Source organism: Delphinus delphis, chromosome 19 (assembly GCF_949987515.2).
Source record: "Delphinus delphis chromosome 19, mDelDel1.2, whole genome shotgun sequence".
NCBI lineage: Eukaryota > Metazoa > Chordata > Mammalia > Artiodactyla > Delphinidae > Delphinus > Delphinus delphis.
This window is the reverse complement of record NC_082701.1, coordinates 42517385-42530758: the sequence shown is the minus strand read 5'-3', so window position 1 is coordinate 42530758 and position 13374 is coordinate 42517385. Positions and strand designations below refer to the sequence as shown.

The 13374-nt window shown below is 56.7% G+C and overlaps 1 protein-coding gene across 2 annotated transcripts in view; it reads left to right on the top strand.

The window, feature by feature from the left end:
- The window catches only part of RAB11FIP4 (RAB11 family interacting protein 4), a 118492-nt gene that overhangs the window by 91353 nt on the left and 13765 nt on the right, over positions 1–13374 (top strand). For both annotated transcript variants that reach the window (XM_059998321.1, XM_059998322.1), the window contains 4 exons: positions 9806–10035; positions 11762–11956; positions 12479–12613; positions 12879–12914. In XM_059998321.1, the coding sequence (XP_059854304.1) occupies positions 9806–10035; positions 11762–11956; positions 12479–12613; positions 12879–12914 (596 nt within the window). The remainder of the gene's footprint in view (positions 1–9805; positions 10036–11761; positions 11957–12478; positions 12614–12878; positions 12915–13374) is intronic.

Genomic DNA, 13374 nt, shown 5'->3' with positions numbered 1-13374 from the left:
GCTTCATTAGGATTAAATGTTTTGTAAAGACTATATGATAGGTGATGCTGTGTCCTTCATAATGGAACACATCAGGAGGCCGGTGTGTGATTGGTCCTAATTAGCGGTGCCAGGTTTGATCACTGCACTAAAATGACAGTAGCCTGTTTATTCCATGGTAGTGGTACTGGGGGTGGGGTCGGGGTTGCAGTAATCTGTAGGGTGATTCTTTGGTATTGTGCAAGTATCCAAATGCTCATCAACCTTTGATCTGATGGTTTTATTCTACAGCTGTTGGGTGTAATGTTATATTTGTGTCCTGTCTAGCTTGTGTTCACATCTTCTGTCTCCCTTCTCATTATCTTGTTTGTGTGCGTTATCATTTACTGAGAGAGATGAGTTAAGTTTTGCTCTGTATATTTTGAAACCACGTTATTAGATGCATAAATGCTTAGGAGTGTTACATCTTGTTAAATTGATTTTTATCGTTTTTTTAATGTCTCTCTATCTCTTGTCTGATATTAATATAGCCCCTCCAACTTTTACTTGGTGTTTGCGTGGTGTATCTTTTTTTATTTCCCGCCTACATGTGTCCTTATGCTTAAATTGTGTCTCTTGTAAATGGCATGTAGTTTTTGTTTTTTTGTTTTTTTGCGGTACGCGGGCCTCTCACTGTCGTGGCCTCTCCCGTTGCGGAGCACAGGCTCCGGACGCGCAGGCTCAGCGGCCATGGCTCACGGGCCCAGCCGCTCCGCGGCATGTGGGATCTTCCCAGACCGGGGCACGAACCCGTGTCCCCTGCATCGGCAGGCGGACTCTCAACCACTGCGCCACCAGGGAAGCCCGGCGTGTTTTTTTTTAATCTAGTCTGACAATATTTCTCTTTTAATAGGATGGTTTATTCAATTTTCATTTAATGAATTACTGATATGGTTGAGCTCTTTATTATGTGTCTTTTTGTTTGTTCCAATCTGATCTTTGATTCTCTTTTCCTCCCTTTTCCTGAATCCTTTTGGATGACTTAAGTATTCTCCTCTTCCATTTTCTTCTCCATTAGATTTTTAGCAACACATTTTTATTTTTATTTTTTAACTGATACCTTTTGACGTGCTCAAATGTGTTATTGGAACAGAAGTGGGGACAGAGGGCTCAGAGTGTCTCCTGGGTGGGGCTATGGCCCTGGTGTGAGCGGCATTTCCAGTGGGGTCCAGGGTCTGACCCATTGCCTAATGGGCTTGGAAAGCAGACCTTGTTGGCCCTTCCCACACCCCTGGGACTCGAGTGCCACTTACGCCCGCAAATTGTCCCTCCTTGAACGCACAGAGCCAAAACTCCAGCTGATTCATTCTCAGTGAACATTGCACTCCGGCAGCAAGCTCGTGCAGCCCTCCTCTCATTGTCACCAGGCTCGTCGGAAGCTCGTCCTGATCCGAAGGGTGATGGGTGAACTTGGACCCCGGGGAGCTGCTTAGAAGGTCTGAATGGGCATGGAGTGGTCTCCAGCTCTGGTGCCAGTTCAGCGAGACCCCACAGCCTTTAGGGCAGACTGGACATTCAGGTCAACCGGACAAAAGACCCCTGGCCAGTGCCTGGGTGGTCGCTGCCAGGATCTGCCTCAGAATCTCGCCCCAACCCTTAAGACTTCCAGCCCCTCTGTTCTGCTGCCCCGCAGGGGATTCGCCCACCTCTGGCCTTAGTTTGGCTGCCAGGCGGCCAATCCAGCATCCCTCATTTCTACAGTTTTTCTGGGAGCTACGTCATGCCCTCCTTTCCCTTGCACTCCTGGGGCACTACCTTAGCAGCAGCGTGTGTGCTGCGGGGAGGGTGTGGAGATCAGGCAGAGAGACAGTTGAGGAGTTGCAGTTAAAACACTGAAGAAAGGCAGTGCAGGCTTCCACACCCCTTCCGCGGTGGTGGTGGTGTGTGCAACAGCAGACGGACTCATCTGACCACCTTGGCTGTATGTAAATGGGGTTCTTGAGAAACACGAGCGTGACTTTCTCTTCCGTTCATTACCAGCTTGTGGCTCCACAGCTGGTGGAGGCCAGATCCTGGACTGAACCAAGTCTGCAAGAGCCTCAGTCCCCCCATCTGCAAAGCAGACTGGTTTAGTGCCTCCCTCCAGGGGGTGATGGGAGCATCAGACCCTCTTGGTATTGCCCACTTGAGGCTAATAGTGAGCTCCTGAGGAGCTCCTGTTGTCACCATTGTCCCCCGCCTGGGGTCTGCGGGTTTACTTTATGATGCAAGTAGTGTGGCCGCTAGGGCGTCGACACTGAGATCCACTCCTGGGTGGGAACCCAGTCACGGGTGGTCTTCAGCTGCCGGTGGTGCCCTCCCTGAAGTGAGGGTTCGGGAGGTGGATCCTGGAGCCCCTAGCTGGGAGGAGACAGCCTGAAAGCTGCTCTGGGCGCCCCACCCCTGGGAGGAGCTTAACTAGAGGGGATTCTGCTCTAGCCTTGGGGGTGGCAGTCTGTCTGTTTGCCTGACCTTGGCCTCCCCAGCAGAGTGGGAAGCTTGGGCTGCAGAGCTTCGATCTCACAGTGTGAGGTCAGTCCCCAGGGCTGGCTGAGACGGGTGATAACCTCTAATAGTTTGGGGACCTGGTGCTCCCAGGTTTGCCCTTGGCCCTGTGGTGGGCAAGCTGAGGCCTCGTATCTGAGTCAAGGTTGCTTTTATTCCGAAGGCAAGGCTGAGGCACCAGCCCCTCTGTGTGGACCCCGAAATCCCTCCTATTCCCACCCTCACCCCTTGACTGGCACCCGGGCGACCCTCTGCTGTAAAGTCTCCTATGAGCCATTGATGAGCGCCAGCCGCCTGCAGGGCGAGGCCTGGCTTCAGGACGGGCGTTGGGGACAGCCTGCATGGCTGCTAATCTCTACTGCCACCGTCTTTGCTTGATGATAGCTGCTGAGCCACCGTGGTGTGTAGTGCATCCTGGCCCAGGTAACCCCATCCCCTCCCTGCGCACCTGGGGCGTTGGCACCAACAAGTTAGCTCCTTCACTTGAACCGTCTGCTACCTGGGGAAAGACGCAGCGAGACCCTGACCGGGCCTATCACTGTTCTGGGCTGTTGGCTGACTGGGAGGGTGGGTGAGGGCTTTGACTCCCCACACCCCCAGGCCCCTCAAGCCTGCTCAGCCTCCCCAGGTGGCAGGCTGGCCTCTCCCCGGCCCTGGGCTTAGTTTGTGTCCATCCCTCCCCCCATACCTTCCCGGCAGGGGGTTCCACATGTGCCCACTGGTGCCTGGCAGCACGGGAAGCTGGGATGTGCCCGCCCGAGCTATTTTTACCCAGCCCTGTCCCCATGGAGCTGTTCTTTGGCTCCACATTACTGCCTGGGGAGCAGAGCCATTGTCAGGGCTGGGGGTGGATAGTCAGAGCCTGGGAGCCTCGCGGACTCCCTCGCCCAGGCAGCATCTCGTCCTAACACTTAATAAAGGCTATAATTAATGCTCAGAGAGACCTTCCAAGACAGTGGGCAGAAGACAGCCCTGGTGGGGAGAAAAGAGGCACCTGGCCTGTTTGGAGGGCCGGCTTTGCACCATGGGGCGTCTGGCTTCCAGAAGCTGCACCCAGCCTACCTTCACACCGTGTGCCACCGGGGTTGGAGGGATAGGATCCCGGGGGCTGGAGAGGGACCACGAGGCCAGCATGCACCCCTGGCTGTCTTTTCTCAATACAACGAAGATAATAATAGCTCAGGTTTGAGCACTTTCTGCTTAGAATATGTACCAACTCGTTTAATGCTAATAGTTAACCCCATTCCCTAGATGGGGAAACTGAGGCACTGAAGTTCGGTAAACCTAAGCGCGCAGAGCTGGTAGCGCAGCGCAGGTGGACTGACCAGGATTTGAGCCGGTCAGTCCGCCTGCAGAGCCTTTGCTTCTCACGCCGCCCCGCCCCCCGCTATTTGCCGTGTTTCCAGGCATCCGTGAGGTGTGAGGCATTATTATTCTCCAGGGCAGTCTTGCCCGGTAGGTATCTCCATCCCTGTTTTTAGATGAGGCCCAGAAATCCAACAGCTGGGGCACAGCCAGCCAGCGACCAAGCGGGGACCCGCGCCCAGGCCTCAGGCTTCCCGCGCTGGGCTCTCGCCAGCTAACCATCCGCGGTGCAGTTCGGGCCCCGTTGCTGATCACCGGCCCTGTGCTCCCTGTGATGCTGACCGTGGGGTTCAGATGTGGACGTCCTCATGTTTACCCCTTCAGGGGCTTCCCTCTCCCCGGGAGTGTGGAAATGGGGTCACCTGAAGTCAGCTGCCAGGAAAATGGGCCAGGTGGGGTAGGGGGAGGACCAAAGGAGGCGGTCGAGTCTGGGCCGTGCCGCACCCCCTCCGAGGGTGTGGCCAGTGGGGCGTTGTTGGCCCCTCCGAGGCCTGGAAGGGCCCCACGGGTACTGATGCTTGGCCTTCACACCAGCCATTGAATTCAGCTCGTGCCGACTTGCTACAGAGGAAGATGTGACTTTGGGGCCTGCTGGCGGGTGAGGGCTGCTCCTGAGACAGGAGAAGGAGGCCCCACGGGCAGGCTTGTGCCTCCAGGCTCCCACTTCCAGCCCCGGCCGGCGGCATCCAGCCCCAGCCAGAGACGGGGGTGGGGGGCTGGAGAACCTGCCCTGCTGGAGCGGCTGGCTAGGGCATGTTTGCCCAGCCTTGGGCCTCAGAACTCTCCAGAAACCCTCTGGAGGATGACCTGCCTCCTGGCCTCCTGTCTGTCCAGGATCTCACCGGTTGACTAGCCAGGGACCCATGGGCTGCAGGGGCAGCTCGGCTTCTGCAACACGCAGCCCCTAAGGAGGCCGGATCAGGATTTAATGCTTCCACAGCTGCCAGCTCTTTGGTGCCTGTGCAAATTGTCGCGTGTGGTCCTTAGAGTAGCCTCTGAGGTAGGGGGGACTGTCCCCATTCTGTAGGTAAGGAGTCAGGAGCTCAGAGGTCACGTGCCCAAGGTCACACTGCTTGTGAGTGGCCGGGCCAGCCAGGACTAAAAACCCAGTCTGCCAGGCCGCAGAGCAGCACCGCCACCCAGCCCCACTCACAGGGGTGTCCTGGGGCCCCTCCAGGTGACCTGGAGTGCGCTGGACGTATGCCAGCCACGCCCACGTGGCCCTGGCGGCACAGGGAGCTCCATGTGCAGGACTGGCTCTGGGTCCTGAGGAACAGAGCCCTGGGGACATGGGTCACCCACAGATGTTGCCTGGAGCTACCTGCTGAGGACACTGTCCCTTTCCTAAAGGCCCCCCAAAAAATCAGGCACCCCCTTTTCTGTGAAATCCCATTACCCACTCCCCTGATCCTGCCACCCCTCCGGAGCAGGCCTAGGATCCGGGACCACCAGGTGTCCTCTGACGCCCCAGGAGCTCGCTGCTGCGGAGGAGGTCTGGATGTGGACCAGGTGGCCTGGGGCGGGCTGGCAGCTCTCGGGGTTCTCGGCCTAGAAGTGCCCACGAGCAGGAGGTGCCCCGTGGAGCGATGTCCTCCTTCTCCCCCCACCTTCCCCCAGCTCCATCCCGGGGCTGCCGCAGCCCAGTTTCCTGCTGTCAGCCTGGGGTTTGTCTGGGGACTCTGGAATCCTGGAGCAACAGGAGAATCTGCCTCACCACGCCCAGGCCAGGCAGATTACTGTTTAGCTCTTGCACATCCCCCAGAGTTCTTCCTCTTCACGGCAGCACATGTGACACGGGGGCTCCCTGGGGGCCCCGACCAGCCCAGGGCCCTGACTGGAGGGTAACTGGGCCTCAGGAAGCCCCTGCTGTCAGGTGCAGCATCTTCTCAGGCCTTCTGGAAACCCCGTGAGGACGGCACTTTTATTATGGATGAGTTCTTCCTCTTCCTCTGTAACTTCATCTAAAAAATATAAAAGAAACTGGCTCAGAAGGGTTTCTGTTGTGACTTTGGTTCTCCCAGCCAGGGATTGATGGCTCCAGGTGGGGTGAGAGGTTGCCTTCCAGCAGCCATCCCTGCTTGCCTCCCTTCCTGAGCTGTCTGGGATCAGAGCAGGCTGTCCCCCAACCTCAGCAGCGCTGCCTCCCCACCCCACCCCGTGCTACACTCAGCCCTTCCCTGGCGGGCCAGGGAGAGTGGAAGCTGGGCTGGGACCCAGGCCCCCAGGAAGGAGCACGGGTGACAGGGCCACTTTTGTCCAGGAGAAAAGCCAAACGGGTACCATCCCAGACTAACCAAGGTATACGGTTAGTTACTTTTCTTATAGCTGTCTTTATATTATTTAAACTGGGGGGGGGGGGGGAACTACAGATCTTAGTGGGATGTAACCCCGTTGTATCGATAAGTGGAAAATGCATTTAATATGCCTAACCTACCAAACATCATAACTTCGCCTAGAATACCTTAAACAGAATTACCCAGCACAAAGCCTATTTTTAAATTAAGTGTTGAACAGCTCACGTAATTGATTGAACGCTGCACCAAAAGTGAAAAATAATGGTTGTAAGCACATCGGTGGTTCACCCTCGTGATCGGGTGACGACGGGGAGCTGCGGCCGCCCAGCATCAGGAGAGCGTCAGACCACACATCGCTAGCCCGGGAAAAGAGCAAAATTCCAACTTTGACGTACAGTTTCTACTGAATGCCTATCACTTTCATGCCATTGTAAAGTCAAAAAATCGTAGGTCAAGGGCTTCCGTGGTGGCGCAGTGGCTGAGAGTCTGCCTGCCGATGCAGGGGACGCGGGTTCGTGCCCCGGTCTGGGAGGATCCCACATGCCGCAGAGCGGCTGGGCCAGTGAGCCATGGCCGCTGAGCCTGCGCGTCCGGAGCCTGTGCTCTGCAGCGGGAGAGGCCACAACAGTGAGAGGCCCGCGTACTGCAAAAAAATAAAAATAAAAAATCGTAGGTCGAGCCACTGTAAGTTGGAGGACCGTCTGCACTAGAAATGGTTTTGAAGTTGTAGTTAAAATTTCCACTTTCCTTGGGCAACCAGTTGTGGCTTGAATGAAGAGATGCGGACGTAGGGAGAGCAGCCGTTTTTTAAGAGAAAAGGCTGGCGTGTCGAGAGCGTGTGTGCATACGTGCGTAGCAGAGGGGGGGTGTCGGGGTGGGTGAGGGGCTGGGACTTGGCGCGTCGGGAGCCTGGCTCCAGGTCTCAGGTCCCTCTGTAGCCAGGAAGTTCCAGGCAGTCCCCTCCCTCTCTGAGTCTCATCTTCCCTGAGTGTCAGATGGAGAAGATGAATTCTTCATCCTGCTCTGTACACTCCCCGGAGCTCTCCCAGGGCTGCTTTGAGAGCTGAACGGTGTGTGTGGGAGACAGACAGGATGCTTTGTCAAGTGTGAAGGGCCGTGCAGGTGTGGACTCTGCTTAGTCAGAGGGTAAAAATATGCCCAGGAGGTGTTGGTCTAGTTGGGAGGGAGGGACCCCTGTGGGGTGTCTGACCCCTCCTGCTGCCCCTGCTGTAGCTGAGACAGGCCACTCGAGACCACTCTTTCCACCCGGGGCAGGGCCTTGGGCCAGGTGTCAGGAGTTATGGGTATGTCGCTGTGGGACCTCAGGTGAGGGGGTTGGTCCCCACCGGTGTACCATGGGTTGGGTGTTGGGACGGAGTGCCTGGCAGAAACGTGGCCTCTGTATCTCAGTGTCCAGTGAGGCAGATGTGAGTTGGCCAGAAGCCAAGCCAGATGCTTAATCACAGGTGCTGGGCTCCACTTGGCCCCCTGCCTGCCTTCTGGGGGCAGCGTGGGCGGCAGCCTCTTGCGGACGCCTGCTGACGCGGTTCCAGGGGGAAAGCATGGGCGTGGGTGACTCACAGGCCAGTCCCAGCCCTGCCACTGACTCCCACGTGGCCCCAAGCAAGTCACTTCACCTCCCTACAGAGGGGGAAGGAGACCCACCTCTCAGGGCTGTGAAGAGAAGAAACACCCACTTGCAAAGTGACCAAGCCCTCTTGTGAGCCACAGAGCAGGGACTCCCAGCCAGTGCTGCCTTTGCCCTGCCGTGTGTCTGGGAGGGTGAAAAGCTGCAGGTGGAGGAACAGAACACGCACCTTGCTTCTCCACGAGCCCCAGCTCTCCGTGGAGGGCTTCTCTCCAGGTGACCACCCACTAGCCCGGACATTCCCTGCTGGGGGCAGGAAGGGGGCGGCATGTGGAAGTCGCAGCATTAGGCGGAGTGCCTGGGCTTCATAATTAGTATTGTGTTCCTGTGATGTGTCTCTCCTCATGGTCACCATGGGGTTTGAAAATCCGTGAAGCGTGGGTTGCGTCAGTGATAAATGGAACCAAGCCAGCGGTGGCCAGAGGCAGGTGGGACCCTCTGCCTGCCAGCCAGTGGACTTCTGGCAGGTAACTCTCTGAGCCTTGACTTCCTCGTTAGTAAAATAGGGATGGGAATCCCTGTCCTGAAGGGTCATGAAGCCCAAATGGGGTAATACATTAACTCTTAGCTCGGTCTCCAGAACTCGGCGGTGGTTCTGTAAATGTTGGTTTCCCTTTCTTTTCTACTGGGACAGCTCCGGGCTTGCAGACAAGAGCTCGCTTAGGACACAAGATTTGATAAGGTTGGGGGCTGTGCGGGATTGATTAGTGCCATGTAGGTGCAGAGGGCCGCGTGAACACTAGGGGGGAGTTTAATTACACAGCCCCTCGGCCTCCACAGTCAGAGGCTCCTGGCTGCCTGCTGCCGGCTTTATTGGTCCATCTGGTACTCAGCCCGAGTCGTGGCACAGGCAGGAGCCAAGCTCATTAATCGCCGTCTGTTCTTAGCGCTGGCGTGTGTCTTGGTGGGGACAGACCCCCTGGACAGCTGCACACGTCTGGGCGGACACAGCCAAGCCGTTCGCTGACCACCTTCCTTGGATGTCCCTGATCCTGTTCTTGTCTGAGATGCCCCGAGGCTTTTCACAGCCCTTCTTACTGTCACTCTTCTTGTGGTCCCGGGGCTGGAGGACGCACCTTTAACGGGGACCCTGCCAGCCCTAGCTAAGGAGCACGCTGAAGAACCTGGGGAAGAGTTGACATCTCCGGTGGGAGCAGGTGGAGGCTGTCACCTCCAAGGTTCCCAGCTCCTCAGGGGCAAAGCAGCCCCGAGAAATGGTGTGTAGAGATATGCCTCTCTCGGACTAGGTAAACTGAATAAAGCCAGAGCTCTTCTCCTGTAAGATGGTTTTAGCAAAAGGTTTGGGCAAATCTTTATGGTGCACTGACATTGCCGGGCAGGGTGCTGGGCACCGAGGACCAGTCCAAAGCTCAGACTTGAAAGACCTAGAATTCTTGCTCCCCAGCTTGGCTGTGACAGGGCCGGGGCAGATCTGTGGCCTAGACTTATCCACTGAGGTCCTGCTGTGACACAGCGATCCCTCTGTAAGATTCCATCGCCATTCTCAACTTACAGAGGCCAGAACTGAGGTTCAGAGATGCTATTTGACATGCCCAGAACCGTGGGGGGCAGACCCCATGCTGGGCAGTCCCCTATCATGCCGCATCAAGCTCTGCTAGGCCAGAGTCATTGTCATTGGGGCTGTGCCTTTCTAATCACCAAGAAGCTTTCTCGGGGTCACTTGGCTTCTTGTGCAGACTTTGTGTTGGGGACCCTGCCAAGCAGCCCACTTGGCCTGGCTGTGGCCCTTCTCCATGGAAGGCTGTCCCGGAGCTTCCCACCCCTCACTGGCCTTGCACGAGGGGTCCCCGAGGTTAATCATCTGCCAGGGTCTCACACCCGAGGTTTCAGTGTCTGGGCTTCCCGGCACCACAGTCCCCGCCGTCCCCGCCGTCCCCGCCGTCCCCGGCCCTGCTGGCGTCCTTGCGGTCTGAGGAGCGGTGCTGCGCCTCGGGGAGCCAGGCTCACTCGCGCTGCCCCCCTCTGTCTTCCCCAGGGCAGCGAGGTGCCAGACCCCACCTTTGCTGATGGCGAGCTCCTCCCCAGGGAGTCCGGCTTCTTTCCTGTGGATGAGGACGAGGCCATGACGCTGGCCCCGCCCGAGGGCCCCCAGGAGTCGGACATGGACGGCCCCGCGGAGAGCAGCCGGAGCCTGGAGGGGCCGGTCGGGATTCCTGCCGAGGAGAAGGAGGCAGGGCTCGGGGGCCTGTTCCTTCCAGAGGACAAGTGAGTTAAAACTGCCTGGAGCTCCACTTGTCGGGAGAAGGTGATGGTCACGGCCGGAGATTTGGAGAGGGAGGAGAGGGCTTCCGGTGTCAATTTTACCATACGAAATTGTCGATTTTTAATCATGTTCGACCTTCAAGAAAAAGGCAAGTTCATATGTTTCAGCCTAGTACATTTCCTCAGTGCAGGGGTTCGCAAACCCAAGGGTCTCTGGGAATCCCACTGTCGAGGAGGGGCCCTTTGGAGCTGTTCATCCGTGTTGCTTCCCGGGGGCGGTCCCTCTGCTGCACTGGCGGCCAGCCAGGCAAGGACAGCTGGTCATAGGGCTGATCACCTGCCACCTGATGGTTGCCGTTGTTGTCCGGGGCCAGTCACCAGGAGGCCGCCAGCGGCTGTGCCGAGAGGTTTAGTGAAATTTACAGGAGAAAGCAGCGAGGAATGTGACTAATTCAACCCGAGGCCCTCAGGAGCCCAAGGACAGATAAATAAGTGAATAAATAAAATAAGGTGGAGATGCCCGGAGCCTTGATCTTCAGCCCCTATCGTTAAGGCTGTGATTCTTAGATGGAAACCAGGGTTCCTCAGGGGCACAGTTTGAAAATCACTGTTTCCCATTCTTTGAGTGCACAGGCTTATCAGCAGGTTGGAGAGCTCCCAGTTTACGAGTAAGGATACACAGAAGCTGCTGCACAGCGACTCGAGGGAGGATATGTTTTGGCAGGTGATGAGTTAGTTGTACTTCTTTGTTCTTAGGTTTTAGACAGGGTTCAGCCAGCCACTGACTCTGTCCCAGGCCACACTGGGTCACCCGTGGGAGGCCTGGGGTCTCTGACCTGTGTTCTGTGGCCTTAGGCTTCTTTGGACTAGAAATCCGCTCTGTGGAGTAGGAGAAGCATCCTGCCTACTGGCTCATTGTTGTTTTTTGTTTTCATTTTCGTTTTTTTTTTTTTTTTTTTTTTTTTTTTGCGGTACGCGGGCCTCTCACCGCTGCGGCCTCTCCCGTTGCGGAGCACAGGCTCCGGACGCGCAGGCTCAGCGGCCATGGCTCACGGGCCCAGCCGCTCCGCGGCATGTGGGATCTTCCCGGACCGGGGCACAAACCCGCGTCCCCTGCATCGGCAGGCGGACTCTCAACCACTGCGCCACCAGGGAAGCATTTAAATATTTTTATTTCCTGCTTTACCTTCTTCTGTGTAGACCCTTTACATGCTTAGACTTGTTATGTCTAAAATTTTATATCTAACTTCTAGTTTAATTTTTAAAACTTCAAAATAATTTTTTTAAGTTTAGTTTTAATTTTTAGAACATTTTTCAATCAAAAAAAACTTTCGCTTTTAATTTTTCCACATTACTGCCAGTATTTTTTACAAACCTATCCACAGCGATTTGAGAGTCCATAATTTATGTGACCATTTCATTTACTGACATATAGTATAATTTAACAGCTAGTTCAGTGTAGCTGTCCATACACCATTAAGTTGTAAGCAATGTTTGGCTGCTCTAGGGCAGCGTCGGTTTGAACATCTCTCGTGCAGAAACCTTTTCTGTGGTGAGGTGTTTCCCTTAGGATAAGGTCCCTGGAGTGTGCTTACCAGGCCAAGAAGTACAGGCTTCATCAGGCTCCTGGTATCTGGGCGCCCATGGACCTCCTGGAAGGTGTGGCCAGTTTGGGCCCCGCAGGCTCTGGTGGCGCCTCGTTCACAGCCGACCCTTGTCTTACACTCAGGTCCCTGGGCCACACTCCGTCCGTGACCACGTCGGACCTCTCCACACACTCCACCACCTCACTCATCAGCAACGAGGAGCAGTTCGAAGATTACGGGGAGGCGGATGACGTGGACTGTGCCCCCAGCAGCCCCTGCCCTGACGACGAGACCAGGACCAACGTCTACTCGGACCTGGGCTCGTCGGTGTCCTCCAGGTGGCGCCTTGGTCTGGAGTGGCATTCGGGGTCCAGGAAAAGTGGCAGAACCAGTCCAGCCTCATCCTAGCGGGGGTTCAGCTGGCGGAGTCCTGAGCTAACTGGGCTCTGCTCCTGTACCGGGGTGGGAGGGGGAGGCGTGGGGGGTTCTGCCTTTGCACGCTGATTGGGGATCTGGAATTCCTCCTTCCTTCTGTCTTGGGGAAGAAACACAGCCAAACCTGGAAGGCCGAAGCCTCCAAGTGGCATATTGATACCTTTCCACGCAGCTGAGTCATTACTCTGACCTTAGCTCTCAGCTGCCTTCTCTGTGAAATGGGTATAAGTCATTGGCTTCCTCTCTGAGAGCGCTGGAGGAGGGAGATCTATTGCTGTACTTCACTCCCCACCCCCCGACCCCCAAACACACACACACAAGGCTCACAGGTCTTGGAGAATCTAGTAATAAGCTCAGCAGGACAGGGCAGGGCACCAGCCTGGACAGCAGTTCAGAAGGTGATTTCTTTCCCTCTCATGACCCAGCGCGGGGCAGACGCCTAGGAAGATGCGGCACGCGTACAACAGCGAATTGCTGGATGTTTACTGCTCTCAGTGCTGCAAGAAAATCAACCTGCTCAATGATTTGGAAGCCCGACTGAAAAACCTGAAGGCCAACAGGTGAGGCCCCGGGGCCCAGCATAGGGGCGGGTGGGGTGGGGACCAGAGGGAGAAGCAGCGGGGAGGGTGGCCCCGCTCTGTCCTGACAGGTGATCGGGGGCTGCTTCTCAGGGCCAAGCTGATTAGTGAGGGCAGGAAGAAGCCTCGCCCGCACTTTGATCTCTTGCAGCCGGGGCAGAGGAAGGAGTGGGCTAAAGGTCTCTCTGTTCAACCATCCTTTCCTCTCTCTCCCCCTCTCTCCCCCCACCCCACTCTCTGTCTCTAGCCCCAACCGGAAGATCTCTAGCACAGCCTTTGGACGGTAAGGCCTCCCTCAGGGTAGTGCGGGTTGAACGCTGTCCCCTTTCGCTGTACTCCTGCTGACAGGGTGGCCGACTCCGTGCCAGCGGCCCAGACCCAGCCAGTGCCCTGCATGCGTCTGCACGTGCAGAGGGGGATGAGGCGTCCCAGGCGGTGCAGGCAGAGGAAGCTCCACTTGCGAGAAAGCGGGCCCGGCCTCCTTGCCTACCCCGTCCCTCGTCCCTTCTGCCCCTTCTGGCAGCGGGCGGCCTCTCCAAGCCCTCCATTGCCCCCGCCTCAGGCAGGCACACCGGGGGTGCCCTGAGAGACACAGCTGCCCTCACGGCTGCCGGTGCCTTTCCCTGGGCTCCGGAGCAGGCAGCTCTACCAGCAGAGGCCCTGGGCTTCCCGCTGGCAGGGATGGGGCGTGAGTGTCCCCACTGGAGCTGGTCCCTCTGCCCCAGGTTAAATCCTGCACAGCT